The 26,322-nt window shown below is 40.9% G+C and overlaps 1 protein-coding gene across 1 annotated transcript; it reads right to left on the minus strand.

The window, feature by feature from the left end:
- Positions 1–6,398: 6,398 nt before the first annotated feature.
- LOC127754381 (transcriptional corepressor SEUSS-like) lies at positions 6,399–15,190 on the minus strand. The gene is made up of 9 exons (XM_052279884.1): positions 13,379–15,190; positions 13,165–13,284; positions 12,930–12,978; positions 12,637–12,851; positions 12,453–12,521; positions 12,233–12,327; positions 8,814–8,907; positions 8,531–8,600; positions 6,399–8,000 (listed from the first exon to the last, which is right to left on the minus strand). Exons 1-9 carry the CDS (start codon positions 14,450–14,452, stop codon positions 7,033–7,035), a joined length of 2,754 nt encoding a protein of 917 aa, XP_052135844.1. The 5' UTR covers positions 14,453–15,190; the 3' UTR covers positions 6,399–7,032.
- Between the last annotated feature and the right edge of the window lie 11,132 nt (positions 15,191–26,322).

Consider the following 26,322-nt stretch of genomic DNA (forward strand, 5'->3'; position numbering starts at 1 on the left):
CAATCAAACTATCACAAAACTATATATATTAAAAGAATGTATCACAAAACTAAAAATTTAACACTGAATTTATACAAAACTATAAATTTAGTGATAAATTATATATTATACCGCGTCATTTGAAACTGATCATATTTTTAAAAAATTATATACTTCAATCAAACTATCACAAAACTATATATATTAAAAGGATGTATCACAAAACTAAAAATTTAACATTGAATTTATACAAAACTACAAATTTAGTGATAAATTATATATTAAAAAACTACAGATTTGTCTCTTCGGAGACATCCGATAAAAAAAATACAGATCTTGAGCCCTAGATCCACTGTCCCCTTGGTTTTATAAACATTGCATTTTTTATGATTAAATTGATCCTATAATTTTGCCATGCTCCACTTAAATATATAGTTTAATGATAAATTTAGTATTAAGTTTATAGTTTTGTGATGCTTCACTTAAATATGTAGTTCATGATAATTTTGATGCTAAATCTACTGTTCTATGATACACCGTCTTGAATTCTATATTTTTGTGATAGTTTAGTCAAAATATCTGTAGTTTTTCTAAAAATTACTCAAAGATTGAGTATTGCATGAAAGTTTTACTTGCTATGTACAATTTTCCATAGCGGTTTTTAGCAGCTAACCATGGTGCTCAGGAGGTGGCTCTTCCATCGACACCCACCCGGTGAACCTGGGTGGCCATCCAGGCTCGTCGACGAATAATTCATTAAAATTCTATGTAGTTAAAGAAAATAAAATAAAAACTTTATAGCAAATATACTATATATAGTTAAGTTTGCTTGTGCTCTAAAATTTTTATGGGTCCACAACTATAGGATCTGCCACCAGAGCCATCCTGTAGCTGATTAATGTTCTTCTCTGTAGAAAAAAGGATCAAGTGAGCTCCATGTTTATGAGCCCTAGCTAATATTTTTTTGAAGTATTTCTCAAGCACACATATAATATGTGCATGAATGTAGTTGGGTGGAGGAATTATGCTCACATGGAACAGGCAAGCTGAGATCATGATATTCCATCCATCCTAAGCCTTACAGGTGTACCACGTACTCTTGTTGTATTATTATGAATCGTAATTTAATAATAATCAGAGTTGGTTGGATGCTAAGCCTCTAGGTTACTGTCACCAATCTGGATTACTCGTACATAGATTAACTTAAGCCTCTAGTTAAATAATCACCAACTAACCTCTTCCTTCATTGCATGCATGGATGGATTGCTATCCTTTTCATTGGATATATTCAGAATCCCCAGTTTGATCTTCATTGGAAGGTTCCATTCATTTGATGGCTAGCGACCAACAAAGGTCATTGCTGATTTCAACCTTAATAATAATATAGTTTAGAATATATATGAGTAGCATGAGTCAATTGTGCCAAAAGCAAATTAAGGCCATATGTTGGTTGGTAGGTAGAGTAGTACACAGGTACAAAACTAATGTTGGAGTAGATCATTAGCTCTAATTGTGAGCTAATAAAAAACCACATGCCAACTCTATTGTCCCTTGCTAACCAAGTAAAGTTGCAAAGTATCTTGAGAACTTGGGCCAATAGAAAAGCCTCAACGTGAAGCATCGGTTGTATTTTGTATAGTTTGATTGCAAAAGGTTGCAGATTTGGTTCAAAAAGGTTGATACATTTCCACACAAAGAGATAGTTACTTTCAGTTTTGCCAAATACACCATAGATTTTTTTTTTCTGAAACATAATAGTCGATTTTGAACTAATTGTATGTACTAAGGAACGAAAATTAGACTGACCAAAATGTACATATATAATTATAAAGAAGTACTCCCTCCGTCCCATAATATAGCAACATAGGATTGGATATGACGTATTCTAGTATTACGAATCAAGCCAGATTCTTAGCAGCAAGATATGTACTATCTGATTTTAAATTACTATATTATAGAAAGGAGGAAGTTAAAAATTAAGATGAACCGAAACAAATGGGCTATGGTGTCTTGCAAAAGGCTTGCCTCTTTTAGATAAGTCGATCGAGGACGAAAGTTATTCGAGCAACAGTCACACAATTATGATCTAGCTATTATTCATTGATTGTCTTAAATACAGTAAACACGCACATGCATCATGCACCAATATATACTGTAAGTATAGCATACATCTATGATTAATTAAGTGAAAATGATGTGCTCCACACATGTACTGATGCACACATATCAGGCAAGCATTGTTTGCTACGAAACACACAAAAATAGGAGAGAGCTAGCTAATAATCAACAGCAACAATCCTGGTAAGCAAATGGAAGCAAAAGAAAAAAAAGAGAAGGTTGTTATCTAAATTCTCTCCGTCTCTAAAATACCGTTGTTTTAGCTAGTTATAAGGTAAATTACATAAGAGACTAAAAGACTATCATGACTTTCGTTAATGCGGAGAAGAAACGTACTCCCCCTTGAAAAAAAATTAATCTCGTACTAGGATGTGACATCTGGATATAGTTCCTAATACAAGGTTAGTTATTTTTTTAATGGATGGAGTAGAGGAGAAGAAAACAAAGAGAAGGGTGAAATACCTTTTGATTCGATAACTAAAATAATAAAATAAATTGAAATATTATTAGAAAGGTCTAGTGAAACCCATCTTAGAGAGAGCTTCTTTGTGGAACAAGCTTCGAGCTAACAGTATTTTAGATGGAGAGAGCAGCAGTTAGTAAGGGTTCTTAACTTTTGTGGTCCTCTTAATTTAATAAAATAATCTGACACCACAACATATATGCAAACGTGTACCTCAAGAACAGCGACAGATCAACTGAAACCGCATGGTGCTTTTGCCTTTTCTTTTTTTTTTTTCGTTTCTCCTTTCCAGGAATCCTAAGAAGTTCAGTTTGTTAATTTGTTCAGAGGATCAACGCCGGCTGCTACCAAATTAACTAACAGCATATTAATTAAAAAAAAGTCCATGTTCAGAAGAACGATCTTGACTGACGAATTAGTCCTCCATATTTTTCCAACTGCTATATATTCTTGTTTCTCTTTCTCTGAAGATTCAACTCGGTCCCATGTGTTCAAAGATCAAATTAAGCCCAGATTCATTGACCCGCATGACGAGACTAAATGCTAGTCCTACTTCTTTTCTATAAATAATGAATAGTAAGCTGCAATATTTCAGAGCACTTATTAATTTACCAGATTTTAGTTGACAGGGACAATTCATTTGGGAAAAAAAAAAGGCGTTGATTAAGATATGCAGAATTTGTTTAATATGTATGGACATGAACCAGATGATTGTGCTTGCAAAATCCCAGTTCTCTACCCTTTTGGGTGGGGGTGAAAATGGTATAGAAATTTCCCGACCATACGGATAATTTCTTTATCGACTGTACGGATATTGTTTACAGAAAAGTAATATAATGATAATATCTCTATCGACTGTTATCTTTTAAAATTTTAGTTTTCTAATTTCTGTCGACGTCACAATATTAAAGCTGATACTGAAGAGTTAAGTTTATAAATATGAAAAAAAATCAACCGTTTCCGTAGAAATAATAAAAAAGCAATACCGTTTTGGACCATTTTCATCCTAAGTTTTCGGCATCGTTCATACGAATTGGTCTTATTCCTTTCAACACAGACGGGTTACCAAGTTGAGGTCTTGAAGAATATTTTGACTTTGTAAAACTAAAATAAAATATGCCTTATAAATACAATACTAACAATAAGTTGACCTAAGCTCTAGGTCCAGCTTCTAGTTTGACCTACCAAGCTTGGGCATGCAGTGTGGGCCAGCATGCTGGATATGCACACGGCCCAACTACCAGATCGATGGGCCTATGTTTCGCTGACCTGGCCCAACAAATCCTCGCAGCTAGCCTAGCCAGGGAATAAGTTCACTTCGTGACCCTTAACTGTGATCGAAATCTAATCCATGACCCTAAACCACAAAACCGGATATCTCGACCCCCAAACTTCTAAAACCGGTGCAATCTGACTCCCTGGGCGGTTTTGGGAGGCGGTTTTGCTGACATGGCGCCACGTGGCACATACGTGGCAATATTGACCGAGTCTTTGTTCCACGTGGCGTTGACGTGGCACCTACATGGTGGTATTGACCCGGTATTCCTTCTACGTGGCGCTGACGTGGCGGTTAGGTGGCACTCAAATTTTAAAAATATGTGTGGGACCCATTTATCATTCACAAAAAAAATGTGGGACCCACCGGAATGTGGGGCCCACATGTCATCCTCTCTTTTCCCTCCCTCCTCATCCCTCTCTCCCTTCTCTCTCTTTCTCTCCTCACGCCGGCGACATGGAGCCCTGACTCCACCTCGCCACTGTCGGTGCCTTGGCGTCGTCCACTATCGAAGCCGCCGTCGCCGCCATCTTCATCCGCCCAAGCCATCGTCATCACCACACCCGAGCCCAGCTCGAGCTCGTCGCTGAACCGCCGCCGCCACGCATAGCCAAGTCGGCTGCACGGGCGCCGCCTCCGTGCACGGCCGAGCCGGCCACCTCCCCGTGTCGCCTCTTCCCTTTCCGTCGTGCGCCACCTGGTCGGGCCACCCAACGCCGCCCAGGCCGCCTCCAGGGCGTCACCGCCCAGCCTCAGCGCCGCGCTGCACCGTCACCGGAGAAGGAGGTGGATGAGAGGCGGAGGGCCGCCCTCTCTCTCCCTTTTCTATCTCTCTTTCTCCTCCCTTTCTATTCTTCTGCAGGGAGGGCCGGGGAGGGGGTGGTGGAAAGGGAGGCGCCGACGGGAGGAGGGAGGCAACACTGAGGTTGGGCGGTGGTTGGCCCAACACGGCAGCGCCCTAGAGGCGGCCTGGGCGGCGTCGGGTGGAGGCGGTCCGCCACCGCGATTCATGTACGCCTCAGCCTCAACCGCCAAGCTCTCTGTCTCGCCCCCACCGAGCTCCAACCCTCCTCTCTGTCTGTCCCCTCTTATCCTCCAGATCTGGTGACGACAACGGCGGTGGGGAAGGTTGGGCAAGGCGGTGGGGTTCTCGGCCCCTTCCGGCCGGCACTGGCGATGGCGGTGTCCGGCAGCAAGGGCGCGGCGGCAAGGGCCCGACGGCGAGGGCGTTGGCTGTCGGGTCGAGGCAGCGTGGCCGCATCGTGCGATGCATCGCTGCAAGCCGCGTCGTCGTCGGGCGAGGCGAGGAGGAGGAAGAGGGATCCGTGAGCGTGCTAGGCCTTCCTCTGGCGCATGCGGCGGCGGCGGCAGCAGGTGGACGGTGGATGGGTGCCGCGAGCGCCGGCGGCGCGACGGCGGGGAGATGTGTCAAGGTGGCGGCGGCTGCGACGCCTCGGAAGGAGGAGTACGGCGTCGGCGGCGGCTGCACGGCTCGCTGCTCCTGCCCTCGCCCGTCCTGTCGTCGTCGCTCCGGCCCTCACTTGCACGCCGCCGCCGCTCGTTCTCGCAGCCCGCCGCCCGCTGAAGGGGAAGAAGAGGAGAGAAAGAGAGAGAAGGGAGAGAGGGAGGAGGAAGAAGGGCTGACATGTGGGCCCCACATGTCAGTGGGCCCACATTTCTTTTTGTGTGAATGACTAATGGGCCCACGCATATTTTTTATTTCCACCGCCACGTAGGTGCCACGTCAACGCCATGTGGAATGAAGACTCGGTCAATATTGCCACGTAGGTGCCACGTGGCGCCATGTCAGCAAAACCGCCTCCCAAAACCGCCCAGGGAGTCAAATTGCACCGGTTTTAGGAATTTGAGGGTCGAGATATCCGGTTTTGTGGTTTAGGGTCATGGATTAGATTTCGATCACAGTTGAGGGTCATGAAGTGAACTTATTCCGCCTAGCCAGTGAGGTGGTGGTTGGTGAGGGATAATTTCAATTTACGACCCTTAACTCTTCGCTTTGTCTAAAATACACCATCACACTTTAAAACCGGGTATTTGCAAAACTGGTCATACATCCACCAAACTCTTCTGAAAGCTCTTGATGTATCTTGAATGCTGATACACCATCAATAGTATCAGCAAAACTGGGTAGCTTAAACCCACCAAACTCTTGTTTATTATTGATTTAGTGGGTTTTCTACTAGAAAAATTGGTCGTACAGCCAGTGTCATAAATATATAAGCAGGATTCACAGGTCCAAACCCCCAACAAAAACACGGTTTTTATAACTGTAATCATGATGATACTGTTGCCTATAACTTTGTTAATTCACTACGTACTTGACAACATTTTATCTTAACCAAACGAGGTGCAACAACTACATGTCAGCAAAATTCATCAGCACTTGAAACCCATCAGCCAAGATACATCATGGCCTGGCCAATCTTGCATTTTACACACAGATAATCTTCATTGTAATGACAGTATGGAAGTCCCTTGCCTTATGCAGGGTTTCATTGTAACGAGCAACTCTATGGCTGCAACAGAAACAAGATGGACAACATATGCAGGTCAACCTGAATATTTCAAGAAAAATCTCCACCACAATGGTTGAAATCTTTCAAAAAGAAAGAATGCCAGTTTTCTTGCCAGTCAGATCTCGCGACAAGCCTACGAAAACATTCCTGATACTTTTTTCCACTACTAAATTATGGCAGCTTATACAAAGTCAAGTAAGGCTACAAAGAGAGAATCCCCAGGCAAAGAAAGATATCAGAACATATGCTTGCTAAGGGCGGAAGGTGGAGGGGACGATAAATTACATATCGGATGTCATCTGACATGGAAAAAAAGGGAGGTAAAACTTCTTTTCCGGGTAAGAAGTAACACCGTACCATCAAAGGATGGCAACAGGTGCAGGCAAGGCTCTAATCCTTTTAACTCTATCTTTCGGTAAGACAACTGAAGCAAGCAGCAAAATGCCATAGTTGCACAACACACAAGCAGCTAAACGAACAATTACAACATACAGTTGACAGGCTCAGATGCTTGCTGTCGCGAATGACCTTTTTCCATGACAGCATTATTGCAAAGGCCAAATGCTTTGACACAGTTCGAGGTGTTGGCACTCTTACTGATGCTTCATAAGCAATGAGGCCAATGAGAGCAGCCGTGTTGTCGAACTTGTAATGTTCTATCTTTATTGAGATGGTTTCCAGTCATACTGAAGGTTATTGAAGCTGTTTGCTGCTCTAAGTCCATTCAACAGTTGGTTTCCTAAGTCATGTTGCTGCTGCTGCTGCTGCTGTTGATGTTGCTGTTGCTGCTGTAGTTGGCCCAACTGTGATAGGTCATGTGCACTGTGATTCATTCCCATCCTACCACTGATTGCCATCGCATTGTTCACCATTGCAGTTCTCAATCCACTAGCTGCATGATTTGGACCTAGCCCACCCATGGCCCCAAACCCCATTCCTCCCATTCCTCCCATTCCTGAGTTATTTGTAACAGCATTACCAACTAAACAATTAACTCCGTTAACACTAGATGTAAGTCCGTTCGGTCTTTTCATGTCATTCCCAAGCTGGCCAATACCATTCATCTGCGGTGACATCATCAAATCTTGCAATATTCTCTGAACTGAGCTTTGGGACTCATTTGGCTCAGGCTCCTGAGGCCGAGTAGCAGGTGGCTGCATTGGCGGTAGGTTTGATGATGTGGTTGGGGAGCTGAGTTGGTTTGTGCTCTGAGGGGCAGGCATCATGTTGTTATTGGATGTTGTTGGCATGGGTGAAGGAAAAGAGGTAGATGGATTTGACTGCAGTGAGGTTGTCGAGTTCACCTTGGGAATTGCAGCACTGTTTCCACTGGTATATGGACCATTAGCACTGCTCATTGGATGATCTTGTCTAGAGTTCATTGAACCTTGGAGGAGCCCAACAACGGATGGTGAAGGTGCAGACGTTGAGGGTGCACAGCTGAGAGAATTATTTGATGTCACATCTGCATTTGCAGAGGCAGAAGCCTGCACACCGGTCATGGGAGCAGCATTTTGACCGCTTTGGTTTGAACTCTGCGGTATAGATTGCTGCTCTTCAGGCTGTTGCTGCTGTGACTGGTGAGGGCTGACCCCTGATGAAGTCCTCCGAGGAAAGCTATGCAAACTAGCTGAAACAAATAATAGCAGTGTGGTGTTAAATTAACACTAGCAACAGACTACCATGTTCTTTGGCTAGAGACAAAAATCAGCAAGGGTATCTCAGAATAAGTTCATTCCAAGTATGTTATGAAGGTTGAATAAACAAAAACAAATGAAACAAATATCTGGCGAAAAAGCAACTAGAAAATGCAGGAAACCAGCCCTCTACCAACAGTCTCAATTGAAACACATGTTATTAGTCGCTGGTTGGAAGTTGTGACAGATCAATAACAGCATGTTACTCATCTGAGCATGTATTGCATGCTCTACTTCCTTGTTAACTACACTACTGAATTTGGGAAATGGATAAAAATTGTACAGCCTGGAAACTTGTCTTCATAAAAAATAGTGAATAGAACGTACAATCAAAAGAAAACAAACAGAGGAGTTGTAGAAGTACAACTGATCATATAATATGTGTGAAGATTACTTAATGCTAAACAAGATGACATGAGATCAGATGAGACTGCACAGTAAACAGAAGATAAAAATGTCGTACCAATTGGTCCAGATCCATTTTGTCTGCTGTAATCAATTAAATCTTTCATACAGTTTACCACCTCTGCAATCTGGAAGTACCAATGTTTCAGATGACAAAATAATAGGTCAGATAAAACAGTTTCAACGAAGTAGAGGATGGCAACAGGTGCCACAAGCCCACAACAAAGAATAATAATAGTCCTATGTACAAAATGCCGACTTTTGCATATGACAATAATCTAAATTTGTTGGATGTAGAAATCCAGAACAGATGATAGAAACAGATTCATGTAAAAGTGTACCTGAAGGCAACGCACATATCGTTTTGTGTATCCCAGATCATTAACCAATGGCACCTCCAGTGCTTTAGCCAATTGGCGGGCACATGCAACAAACCTAATGGTAAAAGATTGAAATATAAGTACAATTTGCAGAACTCAAATGTCGTTTCTCTCAAAAAAAGAATCAAACAGCAAAACAAAATCAATAAAAGTTGGTACATAAACTTTTATTAAATACATAAAAGTTGGCACAGAAATGGTCAGTAAGGAAAGTGGGCCCTGAAAAGCACACATTTTTCTACCCTCATAAGTAGGTATTTCTACGACATAAAATTCATTAAAGCAAAATAGTGTACTTAAGCAAACATACCAAAGGTACTAAAGGGAAAAAAGCAATAAAACAATCCTCAAATGCAAAAAGATCCTTCAAGTAATGCACACTTGAAAGATCTGAATTGAGGGAAAAGTTGTAGACCCACACCATCACCACCTCTTTTTTAAATAACTTAATTATTTGATCTATCCCTAAAAAAAACAATAGTATTTCTTGTCAATAGATAGTGACCTCTACAGAAGGAGATAAGCAGATGATAAACAGAATACATGTGAAACATCTTGCTTGAGCATGTCACCATAATATCCAGTATCATGTGTGTAATCCAAGTCTCCAAGATCCCTTACTAGCTAAAATGCTACCTTCTATAGCAACAACATTTTTATGTAATTGTTATCTCAGAAATGGATTAAGGTCAACTTTTATGGAGAATAAATGCATGGCATCTAAGAACACATAAATTATTTATCTTCCCTAACAGAATAAGAACACATGGTGCTAGAACAATACCATACACCCATAGGTCCAGAATACTTTGCACTGATATTTTTTCTGTATACACATCCAACATCACTTAACCATCCACATCATAGACCTGAGATGAACATGGACGTGAATAAATGGCCAGTGTTCCCCTGGAAGCTTAACCTTTTAGGGGGCTAATGGTCAGTGAGCTAAACTTATCCAAAATCACTGGGTTGCAAACCTTCAAAATTCAGTGGTTATCCCCACACCTTTGTTTTGCGTAACGCCTTCGCACACTACAGTGGCATTAAAAGAATGTTGTATATTTGTAAAACATCTCATTCTGTAGTCTCAACTATATATTTTAATAGATATTTCGCCTATATGGGTTAATGCACATGTCAAACATGCAAAATATGTAACACAAAATATGTTAATTCCACATGTTACGCTACTTGAATAATGCTGCTCTAACTTGCCTTCTAACTAGACCATTGTAAGTGCTCCTCAATAGTAACTTTCTTATCAGGCATAATTTGTCTCAGAGATCCAATTAGAAAAAGAAATAAATGAAATTTCCATAGAATGTTTCAAATAAGTAAATTTCCATCTACTACATGCAGAAAGGCTGTATGCATGTAGGACCTTCTTCCGTGGCCTTCCTTGGCCACAGTTTTGGATGCGTCTTAATCGAAATACCTCGGGGGAATGCGTGTAGTTCAGTAGAGAATTACATGCAGGACTGCATACATCACAGAGTACAGTACAAAACTACCGTGCCATGTGGAACTCAACCAGTGGACCAGAAAACCACATATGCCTCACGCCATTTGCACAGCACTGTGTTTTGGCACTTTGGGGGCACTTGGACACTAGGCAGGTGCCTAGCCAGCAATTAGCAGTAGTTATATTCAGTGAAAATCCATCATATACCAATTATAGCCAGTAAAAAGAACAGGTTAAAGGAAAAAAGTCCCGCTACAACAATAATCCTAGACCAGGTCTCTGTTTAGACCCTACTCAAAGCACTAACGTACTCTAGAATTAACTACTTGTAGATGGCAGTTATGTCTACCAGTCATGTTTTGAGGACGGTGTAAACAGAGACTTGGTCTCGGAGAATTATTTTCGCACCTACTCAGGGCAGCCTACTACTAGTAACCACTCAGACACACAATCTACAAGCCCATATCTCCACCCTCTCCCTCCTTCCCTAAATCATGCCCCCAAACCAGATCAACAGCCATCTCTTCTCTCAAGTGAACCCAGGAGATCATCCTCTTCGCCTCATCTTCTCCTAAAGTCCTGATCTCATGATCCTATGTATTTCTCAGACTCTCGACACCTCTTCACATGCTGCTGCTGCTGCTCCGCTTTCTCAAGCTTACTGGTGGCAGCATCAAGCCAACAGACAAGTCTGCGGGCAATGAGAAAATTGAATACATGCCATCCTCAAAAGTGGGTTTCACTGAAATGCCATCTCTTAAGTGGGATTCGCTAAAATGCCACTCTCAAATGGTAGCTACTTGCTAGAATGCCATTTCATCCCTTTTTAATTCATTTGTTTAATTTTGCCCTCTTTTGCAACTTCAATTGATGAAATTGCACCTGCCATGGATTGAGGCAGAAACAGAGGAGAACAACTCAAGCTCCTGCATCGCCGCCCGTACCACCGGCCTTTTCCAGCTTCCATGCCGGTGTCCTCCCCAAGCTCTCGCACCAGCGGCCTCCTTCAGCGCCACCGCAGCCTCCTCAAGCAGCAGTGGCCTCCTCCAGCTCCATTGCACGCCACCAACCTCATCATGCTCGTGCACGAATATCCTCATGGAGCTCTGCCGCCAGCTGTCCTCATCGGGAGAGTGCGGTGGCGTGCGGTGGGTGCACAACGGCGTTGGTCCCATCCTTCCTGATGCGGGGTGGCCAGAGCTCAGTAATGGCGCCGCATTGCTGACGGCAGCCACAGCCCAGCGAGACAGAGAGAGAGAACGAGCGTGACGTATTTTGGTCAGCTCATCAAGAAAAACAGGGCAAAATTCATTTGATTGAGAATAAATGGAAGAAATGGCATTGTGGTGTGTTGCCCTATTTGAGAATGACATTTTAACGAAACCCATTTGCAGGATGGCATTCCAGCGAAACCCACTTTGACAACGGCATAATGTCAATTTTCTTGCGGGGGATATAGACATCGAACCAGAATGCAAAAGATAAGGTAACTGGCAGGATACAAAGAGGAGCCAGATCAGAGTTCTTCCACATTGTGTATGCCCTCACACTACCATTTGACTTCTAACTGAAAATTCATGTACATCCATTATATAGTGCAAATCTATCTAGTGCTATGACACAAAATCTAAATGGTTAGGCTACGGAATACTAGTATTTAACTATTTGTACAGCTTGGCCCTGAACTCGAAGAATGAGACAGAGGCTACGTCCCATTTTGGAAGACAGCTCACGCTAGCATAGAGTTAATAAAAGTATTTACACTAGTAGACACGGCTTCTTTGCAATTGCAAATAAGATAAATTTCAAAAGAACACAAAAATATGCATATCGGAGCAAGGTGGATAAAGCATTAATGATTTTGCAATAAACTGAACATGGAAAGTATTGAGGGCATCAGAGAAAATCTCCTTACGAGTTGCAATTATTCTGCATGTCTTGAGTTGACAGATTTGTCGAATTTTGAACAGCGCTCTGGTATTTTTGCACAACTGCGCCCAGTTGACTAACCTGCTTAGAAACACCAAGCATCACAAAATATATTGAACCCTTTCCCATTTTGCCCAAAAATCAGAATATTGAAATAAGACATTTGTCTTGAATAAAAATCTCTATATAGCTATAGGGCTAAATACCTGTGGTATTATTGATCTCCGTGGAATAAGTTCCTCGTGTCGCCTAGCACAAAACTCCCAAGACGCGATCTTCAAGAAAAGGAAACATGCTTTAGTTCAAAAGGCACCATTTATTATACAACTAATTTTAAAGGCCCACCAGTAACAAAAAAAAAAGACAAATAATAAATTAAAAATATAATACCTTGAGATCTGGATTAAAAACTATCCTTAGATGTCCTTCGCGTACCACACGCAATTGCTCGAATACACTTTCCTGGATTGCTTTGGTATAGTCCAAAACAATCTGGCCAGAGGCATTCTGCGATTCACGTGGCATGTCCACATATAGTAGTTCTTCCAATGTACCACTGGCATATTTGATTTGGCACAACCGTGGTAACACCTCAACTGTGGTCTCTGTAAAGGTGTAGTGGCATAAGTGGATGTAAAAACAGAATTGACAAAGAAACATGTGCAAATTAAAATAATGCTTACCAAAGCCTCGCCCAGGCTTCCGATTGCATATCTCACAATGCCATACATCCTACAAGGCAAATATAGAAAACTTCAACTAACAATTTGAAAGGAAATTTAAAATGTGAGGCACTGTCACTACTCTGCACCTGCCAATTAAATAATAGAACAGAACTTCCTTGCATAAGAAAATATATGAACAAGATAATCTATATTCTAGATTAAAAAATGGCAAGTCCGAAACAGCTCATCAAACCTGAGGGAAAACTCCAGTAGTTTGGCGACCACTTCCATAGAGAGATACACACCACCTCTTTTTAGCATTTGGAGAAAAATACTCATTGACAAAATTTCTCCAGTACTCAATATTGTTATCCTGCACCAAAAGGAACAAATAGAGACACTAAACTGTAAGCACATGGCCTTCACATAACACTAAATTACTTGTTAGGAATATCCCAAAAACTTGCCTGTGGCCTGTTCTGTTGATGATACATGTAATGGGTCAATCTCTTTGCACAGGTTCCGGGCTCATAAGGGGCCGACTTTCCTGGAGTTCTCATGTTTAGACTCTGTTGGCGAAGTAGCTGCTGCTGTTGTAATTGGTTTCTCTGCAAAGGCAGATTCTTTAGAATCTGTTGTTGTTGTTGCTGCTGTTGCTGCTGCATTTGCAATATCCGTTGCTGTTGCAAAAGGTTCAGTTGAGCAGCCGCAGCAGCTTGAGGGTTCTGCTTTGTCAGCTGCAGCAAATGTTGCTGCTGCTGTTGCTGTTGCAGGAATGCTGATGGGTCTGAAGTCGGCTGCTCCATCTTCACCGCACTCAAACTCCTCAGAGCTTGCAACTGCTGAGGCTCAATTTTAACATTGCTAGCATTGCGCATCATCTGGGCTGAGCTGTTCTGGTCAGGCTGCCCCATCTGCGGTTCCAATTTGACCCCACCTGTGCTGCCACCATTCTCCAACTTCACTGTAGCCTGCGGCTGCTGTGGTGGTTGCGGTGGCAAATGTTGTTGGTTGTAAGACATTGGCAGTTGCTGATGCTGCTGCTGCTGCTGCAAGTCGTGCATAGCATCCAGCTGCTGTTGTTGTTGCTGATGTTGCGGTGGTTGATGCAGATTATCTGAACCCAGCTGATTGCCCAAACTAACTTGCGACGATGAAGGAAACGAGAGAGGATCAGAACCTCCCACGCCAACCAAATCGCCAGCACCATCAAGCCCTCCTCTCTGCTGCTGGAGGGTATTCATTGGAATCCCACCACCACCTGGCATCAACCCCGGACCGAGCATATGTCCACCATTCCCAAACGGCCGGTTGAGCAGGGAGGAAACATTGGAGCCACCTCCCAGCAGGCCATTAGCACCAAACTGCGTGCGTGGCGACACGAGGGACGAGAAGGGCGACTGCGAAGGAATCATGCCTCCGCCACTGCCCATCCCCTGCTGACCACCACTAAGCAGGCTTGAGCTCGTCCGGAGCAGCGAGGCGGCGGCGCCCACCGGCTGCCCGGGACCCATCGGGTTGAGCGGCCCCGACGGCATCATCCTTGCCAGCAATGACAAAGTGCTCCGAAGCTCCGCACAAACCGCAGCAAGATATCGCGCGCCTTTACTCAGCTCGCCATCCTTCCACCGTAAGATCCACCGGAATTGAGCAAGAACGAGCAGTCATCCCTCAAACTCTCCCTCCCCCCGAAATCCACCCGCAACAACGAGGGCAACAAAAAAAACCACCACCAAATCCACCCCGAGAAGAAGCCGCGCGCGCACCACCGCAAACCAGCACCGGAATTAAGCAACACCGAGCTCCCGAACACCTCCCAGATCGCATCCCTCGCTTCCCAACCCCACGAACCCGAGCAAAATTAAGCACCAGCAGCAGCAGTAGCAGCAGCAGCAGAAGCCACACCACCCCACCTCACCTCACACCTCACCACCAACAGCAACACGAGCACACCGCCACAAACTCCACGCGCTCACGCACAAATCCGGCGATCCGGAGCTCGGCCGCGCGCGCCAAATCGCCCCCCCGCCCCACCACCGGCGCCGCCACTTCCCGACCACCACCACCACCACCTCACCTCCGGCTAGGGTTTAGCTCCTCCGCCGCCGCCGCCGACGTGGGCCAAATTCCCACAATAAACAAAAAAAAAAACTCGCGAGTTTGTTAATCCCCTCACTTTTTCTTCTCTCTCTCTCTCGCCTTCGCGATGGGATTTGGCAGAGAAGAAGAAGAAGAAGAGGGAGAGGAGGAGAGAGAGAGAGAGAAAGCGAGGAAGAAAAAAGAAAACGAAAAAAAAAAACAAAACGGAGGAGAAAATGGCGAGACTTTGTCCTTGCGGACGTCAAAAATATCCGCTGGATTTGATTAAGGGGGAAGGCACAGCGAACGCGGGGGTGACGGGCGCTGCCACTCGCTGACACGTGGGGCCAGGGGTGGTGGGGCCCACGTGGGTGTGAGTGGGGCGGGTAGGGCTTTGGGTGGTGGTAAGGTTAGGGGAGGGGTTGATTAGGGAGGGGGGCGTTGGGTTTTTTTTTTATCTTTTTGGTTTGGGCGTTTTTCGGTTTAATTTTTATGGGTTTTTTGGGGTAATGTTTTCTGTCTGTGTGTGGTATGAAGTTTTAATTGATTGATTAATAATAAATTAATTAAAAAATAAGTCAAAACGAGTGCGTGCTCCATGCTATGGGGTGGCCAATGCGTATGAGTTCATGCATGTCCTCATGTTCCTCTTAGCAGCTCTAGCTCACTGATGCTGACGAGGATGATAATGATTCAGAAGTAGCTATTTTGCGGTTCTGTGATTAGATCATTTTTGTTGGGGTTAAACAGTTTGTTTATTTAATAGGATAGTAGGAATTTTTTTCTCCGTCGACGTGTTTTTAATGTGAATTATTATCTTTGTTTTGGCGGGAATTTGAACTATCTTTTTGGAATTATTTATGTTTAAAGCTACTTAAATGCTAGTCAACAACTAGGACCAATTCAAATTTGACAAAATTGTTTATGTGGAGAACTTGGTAGGGATAATTTGTCCACGTAAACTTCAAGTTTGATTTATTTTTATTAATCAAGAATCTTATTGCACTTTCTAGTCCTTTCATTTTTCTTCTTGTTCTTTTCTAGGTTGCTTTTGCTAAGCTTAGGATTTCCTTTTGACCCAACTAGCATTTATGTAACCTCAATTTGCTTATATTTTTCTTGTCAAACATGGACCGTTCAAAGACCCAACTATTACTCATGTAATCTCGCATTTGCTTATCTTTTTCTTATCAATAGTTCAAATTATAGGATTGGACTATTTTCTGCAATGTCCAACGTATAGTATAGATGTTGGTGATTGATTCAAAACTAACAAATTTCAGTAGATTTTATGTTGCATAGTGGATACTTCTCTTTGGCGTACCATGTTTATTTCTTTTATTTTTGTTATTTGTTTCTCGTACCATGTTTTATTTCTATATAGTCCTCCTCCGTTTGTAAGAACCAAGCAATTTCTGTGATATAAAGTGGAAACAAGTACATAGGAGGTAGCTAGTGAGATTGGATAAATCTGAAATCAAAAGGAGAATGTGAAGCCTGCATGGCGTTGTACACAGTACACCCATGTATATTGTTGTTGGATAGAAAAGCTGAAGTCATACTCTGGACTTCAGGTTCGTGCAAAGCTCACTTCGGTGGGCCACATGATGTTGTTATCCCATTCGCATGGACTTATTTGAACCTGCCAAAAATCAACTTATTGAGCTGGGTTATATATGTGCTCCAAAAGACTTGCAATAGGGGCATGAATCTATCCACTTGAGTCTAGGCACATATATATGACATGAAAAATGCTACGCATACGATTTTTTTCTTCCGATTTTTGTACGATCAAACATAGCGACGCGGATGGCAGGGGAACCTAACACGAGCGCACGGCGCACGCACACGCGGCAGGAGCGCTTATGGGCCCGAAAGCCCAATTAACCTCTTTGCAGCATCTGACTTGAGATTATATCTATACTTTGAGATTATATTAAAATAATCTACCAGGTAGTATTCAATCTAACTAAATTTGCTGTCTAATCTGAAGGGAAAAGAAGATATTTTTGGCCTTCTATCTCATGACTAAAAGAGTGGAATATGTTTGAAAGAAGTTCTGCTTCGTCACCATGTGACATCAATTAATATGCTGAGCAGCACTATACAGTCTCTCTGTATCTAAACATATGCAAACCTTGTTTAACATTGGTTCATATATATATATATATATGAATTTTTCTGCATCCAATTCTGATTGTGGCCATTAGATTCTACTTCCAACTATGGTTAATGCTATCCAGGAATCCTAATTGGCGCGTACGTGCCGGCGGCGCGCACGTGCCAGCCCACACGGCCCAATAGGCGACAAGACATGGTTAGTTTTTCATTTTTCCGAATTTTTTCATATATGTATAAACTTTCAACCCATATTTGAATACTTTCAACTCCGACTTGAAAACTTTCAACTCTGATTTGAAAACTTTCAACTTCAACTTGAAAACTTTCAACTCATATTTGAAAACTTTCAACTCAGATTTAAAAATTTTCATCTCGAGATTCAAAAACTTTCAACTCGAGATTTGAAAGCTTTCAACTCAAGATTTGAAAACTTTCAAGTACATATTTGAAATTTTTTAAGTTAAGATTTGAAAAAATTTGAAAACTTTCGACTCGAGATTTGAAAACTTTCAACTCAGATTTAAAAAATTTCAAATCGAGATTTGAAAACTTTCGACTCGAGATTTGAAAACTTTCAACTCAGATTTAAAAAATTTCAAATCGAGATTTGAAAACTTTCAACTCAAAACATTTTTTTAAAAAATAAGTGTGCTAAAGATTAAAAAAAGTAATAAAAAAGGAAAAAAAAGCGAAAAAAATCGTAAAAGAAAAACGAAAAAAAATCACGAATAAAAATAAAAATAGGGCTGATGGGCCGGGAGCAACTGGCGCACGCGCGCCAGCTAGTAACCCCTGATGCTATCCTTGTCCAAGGTGTAAGGAACATATATGTATGAGTAATTTGCTTCACCTGCCACATAACAAATGAGCGCTAAGTACAATTACTATATAAGATATAATTAGAACGAAAATTGCTTAATATATAATTAGAAAGAAGATTGCTTTGGTTGGCTACACAAGCATGCCAACGAGAGAGCAGACCAGCATGTCAGAGCTTGGGCTTTGGATATGGGCTCAACAGGGGAGCGATCCGTTTCATCGCTAAAAAACGTTAGAAGTTAGGAGAGAAACGTTTCATCGTACAAACGTCGTACAAAAACAATCGTATGTATAGAAGTGCTGTATATGACATGGAGATCTCTCCTTTTATGTGGTAGATGACTAGATGCGGATTAGTCTCAATTTTGCTATCATATTTAATTTTCTTAAAAAAGTACATGTTGTGGAAAAATGGGATTTATTCTCGTCTTTCCTTTTATCTATAAACGGACTCATCGAATGCATGACTTTTGCTTTTGTTAATAAGCTTTAGGTACGTATATATGTTCTTCGCAAAAGGACATGCTATGATTCATTAAGTAATGCTATCTTTGGTGACAAATACTTGTTGCTTTGGACGATAACTTAATTGGTCTCCGAAATACACTTATATGACCATGAATTTTTATTGACTACAAAAGGTCGATGAAATTATATTTGGCAAAATTTGCTAGGACATCTGGAAAACGTGTAATTAGCTAGGGGACATCGTAAGAACGTGTATTTGCTGTAGGGCATCGTAAAAAACTGGTAATTAGCTGTTGGACACTGACGGGATTATTTTATTATTTTTGGAGGAATAGGAGAGAGAAACAATTATTAAAGACTAGTTTGCCCTTAGCTCAAGTTAATCCAACGTGGGCCGCTAAACATTTTCTTTAGTTAGTCTTCACTAATCACGGGCTTAAACACATCTTACATTCTCATCACCAAGCAAAGAGCAAGAGAGGAGAAGAAACAATGGTGGATGTGAAGCCCACGGTCTCATTTTTACAGGATCAAACTCTCACTCTCACAATCTCTGAACCTTTTGTCGAATATATGAATAGTTAACTGAAGAACAGAGTAGAACGAGCAGAGTTTTGGCACACCGAAGTACCTTGCTGCTTTTCTGGTTTTCTAATTAGTCTCCTCAATTACAGAGTTTGTTACATGCATAACAGAAAAAACACCCAATCTGGATCCACTACTGACCGTGCCATCCCACGATCCAATTCAGTCTAACCGAAAAACTAGCTAGAAAACAGCTACATGCTAACTGAAAGTAAAACGGCTGCTGACAGATTCTAACACAGCCAACCATATGCAATGCAACTACAGAAACTAGATGCACAAGATTGCATTATTTAGCTAACATCGCAGGCCGCCGCTGACTGCTCGTTCGGCACCGCGTTCGCGCCAATGGTCGCCGTCGGCTATTGATGAGTGGCTGAGCGCGTTCATGCCTACATCACCGTGCTGGGCTTGAAGGACATGAAGCCATGGAGCAGTAGCACCGGCGACAGTGGGCGAGCGAAGGAGGAGCGGCAACGGCAGGCGAGCCTGGGAGGAGCGGCGACAGCAAGCGAGCGCGGTGGGCGGAGCGGCGACGGTGGGCGAGCATAGGAGGAGCGGCGGCGGCCGCGGACGAGGTTGAAGGCGACGGTTGAGAGCAGAGAGAGAAAGAGAGAAAGAACGAGAGAGGGAGAAAAGGATAAGGAAGAAAAAAGAAAAAGAAAAAAATTCAAAGGGTTGATCTGTACTTACACAGCTGTTTCTCTCTCCAATTCTTCCGGATATAATAAAATAATCCCGAGGGTGTTCAGTAGCTAATTACCAGTTTTTTACGGTGCCCTATAGAAAAACGCGTTCTTGCGGTGTCTCCTAGCTAATTACACGTTTTTTTGGATATCCTATAGCAAATTTTGCCATTATATTTTGTTGTTTTTTAAGGCAAGTCTCTGCCCATGAGAACTTTGTATATCCCATCCATGTAAACCATATATGTGTACTCAAACTTTCAAAAATTTGACCAAATTGACTAGTAGTTAGTATATACATTTAGTAGGAAAAACTGGTCATTTGCAATCATTTAAATTGACATTTTAGGATCTGATTTTGTTTGCCACCCTGTAGATATACTAGAGAAGTTTGCCTTTGGAGGGGGCCTACATATGATCTTCTTTAATAAAAAAAATATGAACTAATTAAAATGTTTACTGCTTGCATCGATCAACTGGTCAAATATATCATATTTACTTATCTACTTTTGTCTTATTATTATTATTCTTCATAATTCACTGCATCATCCTTCCTTTGCTCCATTTGCATCCACTCATATGATTACAATGCCAATCTACAATTTTTTTTCTAAAAAAAGTTCTATACTCCTTTCAGTCACTTTTATTTGACGACGGAAAAGTTATACTTATAGCTCTCTCAGAGTCTAATAAAGATGACTGGAGGGAGTATCAATCTATAACATTATCAATCTGTTACTTCGAATATAGTCAAGCCAATTGAATTATACTCCAGTATATATACCATCACTTGATCATCTGATCCACACAAACCGAGAATTGGTCACCTCATATTGTCAAAGGCGTGCAGCCGTTTCTCCCGGGCCAACGGCACAGACTCTGACCATGGATGGACCACTGTCCATGCTCCGGCATCCAACAAGGCAAAGACCTCATGCTTATGCATTTCATTCCAAATCTCCAACTGACTTAGCACTGACCCTGGCTGAGCACAGGCTCCACAGATGTTCTAGTGAGTGCAAACCAATCATGTAGAGATGAAACGGTGGTGGCACCGTTTCCGATTTTAGCCAAATACAAAATCTGATTTTTCTATTTTTTGTCGGTGAGGTTTTATAGTCGTCACTGAATAATTAATTAAATATGGAAAATTTTCGACCGACTGAGAACCATTTCCGACTAAATCATCACAAATTCATGGTGGTTTTTTTTTTATCTGTTATATTTTTTTAATATGAAAGAAAATTGTTTCTTTTGAAGTTCCTGCATTTTAGGCACACCAATTTAGACCGCCTATACTAAGGGGAAGAAGAAAGGATGTTCATAAATTAGAATCATGGAGATAGTCGATCTAAATTAGAATCATGGAGAATCTCCTCATCCCTTTGGCTTCTCTCTAGGTTGGAAAAAACCAAAGTGATCTTGCATGATTGCAAAGCTTAAGGCCATGGGGGTCCCAAGGGCAAAGGGGAGGATTTGACAGTTGACAATGTTTATCTATTATTGTATTGCCATTGTAATGTCCACGTGGTACGCGCTCCGTCGCAAAATATAATAACTTATAGGGTTCAAAGTTTATCTCAAGTAGTTATAAAATACATATTTTATCACTAAACTATCCATACTATTCTTATTGTCACTCGTCTTTATTATAGTCCTAGCTTATACCTCATCTATCCCGAGAAAGACAAATAGGTATTTTTATCACTTTTCTTAATAGCCATGTCTTAATAGCCATGTCAAGAAGTAAAACTTGTTATTTTAGGGTGGAGGAAGTAATGCAAAAGAGTCAAAAACAAAAACAAGAACTAAGATACAAATGGCTCCTGTGGGTGGATGTCTATCCGGACTGTTAAATAGAATTTCCCACTTCCCAGCTAGTACCGGTTTTGTGTTTTGTGGTGGGGCCCTTTTTGGTGTACTTTTGGGGGTTTCATTTTCAAGCCTAGCTGGCACATGTTGCTTGTTGGTGGCCTGATTAAGGCTGTGTTCTAGTTGGGAACCCCTCCCCTCCGCACGTTTAATAGAGCGATAGATTAACACATGATTAATTAAGTATATATTAGCTATAAAAGAACTTAAAAAATAGGTTAATATGATTTTTTAAAGCAACTTTCGTATAGAAACATTTTACAAAACACGCAATGTTTAATAGTTTGAAAAGCGTGCGCGCGAAAAACGAGGGAAATGAGTTGGGAACTTGGGGGAAAGAACTCATCCTAATTTGTTGGTGTTTTGTTGTGGTTAATGGTAATATGAGGGCTGAGTAGCCAATCAATCTCGCGCGTCGAATATTTATGGTCACAAAAACACGTCATAATGCACTAGATGCGGTCTTAGAAATAAAATTTTAGTCACAAATTTATATTATGATATATTGATATATTTTGTAGAACATGGTAAAATTCTAACAACAAGAAAGTACTTTCAATGGCACTAAATGTATGTTTTAGATGCATTTAGTATGGATATTTACAAGATATTTATTCTTTAAGTTGAGACATATCAGCTCGACATGTTTTTTTACATATGTAGAACTATACTATGTCATTTGGAATTGATTATTTTTTAAAAAATACATATACTTTAATCAAACTATCACAAAAACTATATTCGAAAAAGTGCAACACCAAAATACAGATTTAGCGTTGAATTTATATAAAACCATAGATTTAGTAATAAAATTATACCCAATAGGCTCTACCACTGTAGCCAACATATAGCTGATTAATTTTCTTTTCAGTAGAAAAAGGATCAAGCGAGCTCCATGTTTATGAGCCCTAATAGTTTTTTGAAGTATTTCAAGCACACATATAATATATGCATGCATGTAGTTGGGTGAAGGAATTATGCTCACATGGAACAGGCAAGCTGGGATCATGATATTCCATCCATCCTAAGACTTACAGGTGTACCACGTACCCTGTTGTATTATTATGAACATTAATTTAATAATAATTAGAGTTGGTTGGATGCTAACCCTAGTTTACTGGCACCAATCTGGATTACTCATACATAGTTTAACTTAAACATCTAGCAGTTAATTAAATCACCAACTAACCTCTTCCTTAATTGATGCTATCCTTTTAACTGGATATTGTCAGAGAATCCCAGTTTGATCTTCATTGGAAGGTTCCATCCATTTGATGGCTAATGAGACCAACAAAGGTCATTGGTGATTTCAACCTTAATAATAATACTCCTATAATTTAGAATATGAGTAGCTAGCATGAGTCAATTGTGTCAAAAGCAAATTAAGGCCATATGTTGGTTGGTTGGTAGAGTAGTACACAGGTACAAATTGAAACTAATGTATTCACTAGATCATTAGCTCTGATTGTGGGTAATTGAGACCACATGCTAACTCTAGCTTGTCCCTTGCTAACCAAGTAAAGTTGCATTGTTGCAAAACAGTATCTTGAGAACTTGGGCCTTTAGAAAAGCCTCGACGTGAAGCATCTGTTGTATTTTGTATAATCGGTTGCATAAGGTTGCAGATTTTGGTTCAAAAGGTTGATACATTTCCACACAAAGAGATAGTTACTTTTTGGTTAATTTTGCCAAGCACACAATAGATTTTTTTTTCTGAAGCATAAGGAACTTTTAATTTATACTCGGTTCTAAGGAGATGAAGGATTGATTTTAACTAATTGTATAATTGTATAGTTGAGGAAAAAAAATCAGACCAACCAAAAGGTACATAATTGTTTTTACTACTGTAAAAACACTACACGTCGTCACATCCCTCCCTCTCACATTACACGCACAACCACACCATACTCGAGAAAACCATTAAAAAATTAAAATGTTGGTTAAAAAGAAAAATAGAAAAAAATGAGTTGGTTTAGAAAACCATTAAAAAAATCAAATTGTTGGTTAGAAAGAAAAATAGAAAAAAAAGAGTTGGTTTAAAAAATAAGTTGGATCTTGTCCTAGTATATGAGTCCATGCGGCTCATCCTCACATCTGTTGCAACGCATGAGCATGGTATTATATATATTGAAGATGTAAAAATCATCGAGATAATCGAAACTAGATTTTGACGTCTCGCAAAAGGATTGTTCGTTATAGATGAATTGAGGATGAAAGTTATTCGACCATCAGTCCCACGAATTTGGTCTAAGCTATTATACATCGGATTGTCTTAGATACAGTAAACACACACATGCACCAACATTGCAAGCATAGTACTCCCTCCGTTTCAAAATATTTGACACCGTTGACTTTTTAGCACATGTTTAACCGTTTGTCTTATATAAAAAAAATTGTGAAATATGTAAAACTATATGTGTACATGAAAGTATATTTAACAATGAATCAAATGATATGAAAAGAATAAATAATTACTTAAATTTTTTGAATAAGACGAATGGTCAAACAAGTACTTAAAAAGTTAACGGTGTCAAACATTTTGAAACGGAGGGAAACGGAGGGAGTATACAGCTACGATTAATTAAGTGAAAACGATGTGCTCCACACATGTACTACTGATGAATATATCAGGCAACAAGCATTGTTTGCTACTAAACACACAAAAATAGGAGGGAGCTATAGTAGTAATCAACAGCAATCCTGATAAACAAATGAAAGTGTTGGTAACTTTTTGTGACAAGTTGACAAGCACGATCGCAACACCTAAACGCCTTGCGGTGATCCTAGAGTCGCCAATCACCTCAATCTAGCAAAAGCTAAATCGAGATGGGTTTTGATAGATAACCGGCTAGCGGAGCCGACTCTAAATAACTACCCGTCTCGTGGGCAAAACAGAAGTTTTTCAGGATAAATCTACAAAGAGGTGTCGCACTCTCGCAGTGGCGGCGGACGATTTACGGCACAATCGACAAAGATGGACAAACTAAGAGAAAACTAAAAGCAATATGAAAAACGATTCAATTGATTGATTGTAGATTGATTGTTAGAATGAACCGGCCTTACTCCCTTATATAGGGGTTGGTCTTGCCCTCTACAGGCCCTCCTCCACGTCCAACTTGGGATAGAATCCAAGGGAAACCCGAAACATGCCTTCTCGAGTAAGGAAACCCAAGATCCGACAAAAACAGCCCCGGACTCGAACTCGGCCAGTCGGACCGGCCACACACCGCCGGTCTGACCGGCCCTCACCTGGTGGTCTGACCGGCCAACACATGGCGGTCAGACCGGCCCTCTCTGGAGGAAACCGGCAGAACTCCAAACTTTGATAATCTTTTCCTATTTCTATCCTAGATACCAAATTTAGGTGTAAACAGGAAGCACAAAAGTAAGGGAGGGTATGTTAACTAAATACTCTCTACGTCTCTAATAAAAAAATTGTTGTTTTAGCTAGTTAAAAGTAACTTACGCAAGAGATAGTTTAACGAGGAAAATGATAGAGTATCTCTTGGTCCAATGGCTAGAACAAAGAAAATGTAGAAATGGTATTAAAGAGGTTTAATGACCCCACTAAACATTCTTTGAAAACAAAGCTCCTATCTACAAGACAATTTTCTTTGAAGATATATTTTTAAAGGTAGGAGCGGATGTATCATAGGAGCGACGAGGACTCAAGTCTCTACTACTGAAGTTTGAAGCGAGGATAATGGGAGTCTCCACATAATCCCTACTAAATTTTTTTCTATATATAGATAGAAATGGGACTATAACTTTAACTTTAACTAATTTATTTAGATCTTGATATTTGTTTCTAGATCCGTCACTGCTTTTATGAAGGGAGAGAAGCCAGTGAGCGTTCTTAACTTTTGTGGTCCTCTTAATTTAATTTAATAATCCGACTCCACAAAGCATCGCAAACTTGTACCACAAGAACAGCGACAGACCAACTGAAACCGAATGCATCTTGCTTTTGCCTCTTTTTTTTTTCCTTTTCGTTTCTCCTTTCTAGGAATCCTAAGAAGTTCAGTTTGTTTGTTCAGAAGATCAACGGCTGCTACCAAATTAACTAACAACATATACAAAAAAAATCCATGTTCAGAAGAATGATCAATAATTGACTGATGAATAGCCCTCCATATTTTCAACTGTTATATACTTTCTTTCTTTCTCTGAAGATTTAGCTCGATCCCATGTGTTCGAAGATCAAATTAAGCCTATATATTCATTGACCCGCATGATGAGACTAAGGTTGAGTTCTAAACAACATTTTGCAACGCCTGCTTTCCTCATTCTCCACGAGCAAGCTTCCCAAGCTGCTCATTGATATATTTCATGTATAAAATTACCATATGGGAATTTTTTAAAAAACAAATTAATTAATTAATTTTCAAGTTTGTCTTGTTTACTTAATGACTTGTCTTATTTTACGTGCCGCTAAAAAATTAGTTCAAACTTAGTCTAAGATTATATTCTTTTGGAGGGGTTGGGAAACCTTTCCCTCTGGCACACAAAACAGAGAGCGATAGATAGCACATAATTAATTAAGTATTCGCTAAAAAACTTGAATATGTTTCTAAGGAAACTTTCCTATAAAATTTTAACAAAAAACACCCCGTTTAACCATTTGGAAAGCATGCACGTGGAAAATAAAGGAGTACAAGTTGAAAATTGGGATGAAAATTTTACCCATTGGTCTAGGTACCCACGGGTACTGCAGCCGATGGGCATAGGCATGGGTTAGATTTTGTGCTTATGGGTATGCCCAACCCAAATTCGAGGTATTA

This window comes from Oryza glaberrima, chromosome 11 (genome assembly GCF_000147395.1).
Source record: "Oryza glaberrima chromosome 11, OglaRS2, whole genome shotgun sequence".
Lineage (NCBI taxonomy): Eukaryota > Viridiplantae > Streptophyta > Magnoliopsida > Poales > Poaceae > Oryza > Oryza glaberrima.

Excerpts from the sequence above, each read along its gene's own strand:
- LOC127754381 (XM_052279884.1), bottom strand. The coding sequence starts at position 14,452 with ATGATGCCGTCGGGGCCGCTCAACCCGATGGGTCCCGGGCAGCCGGTG. Across the intron at positions 8,908-12,232 it reads ATGCAGAATAATTGCAACTC|GTTTGTTGCATGTGCCCGCC; the intron begins GTAAGGAGATTT and ends TTTTACCATTAG. Across the intron at positions 8,601-8,813 it reads GATATGTGCGTTGCCTTCAG|ATTGCAGAGGTGGTAAACTG; the intron begins GTACACTTTTAC and ends TGGTACTTCCAG.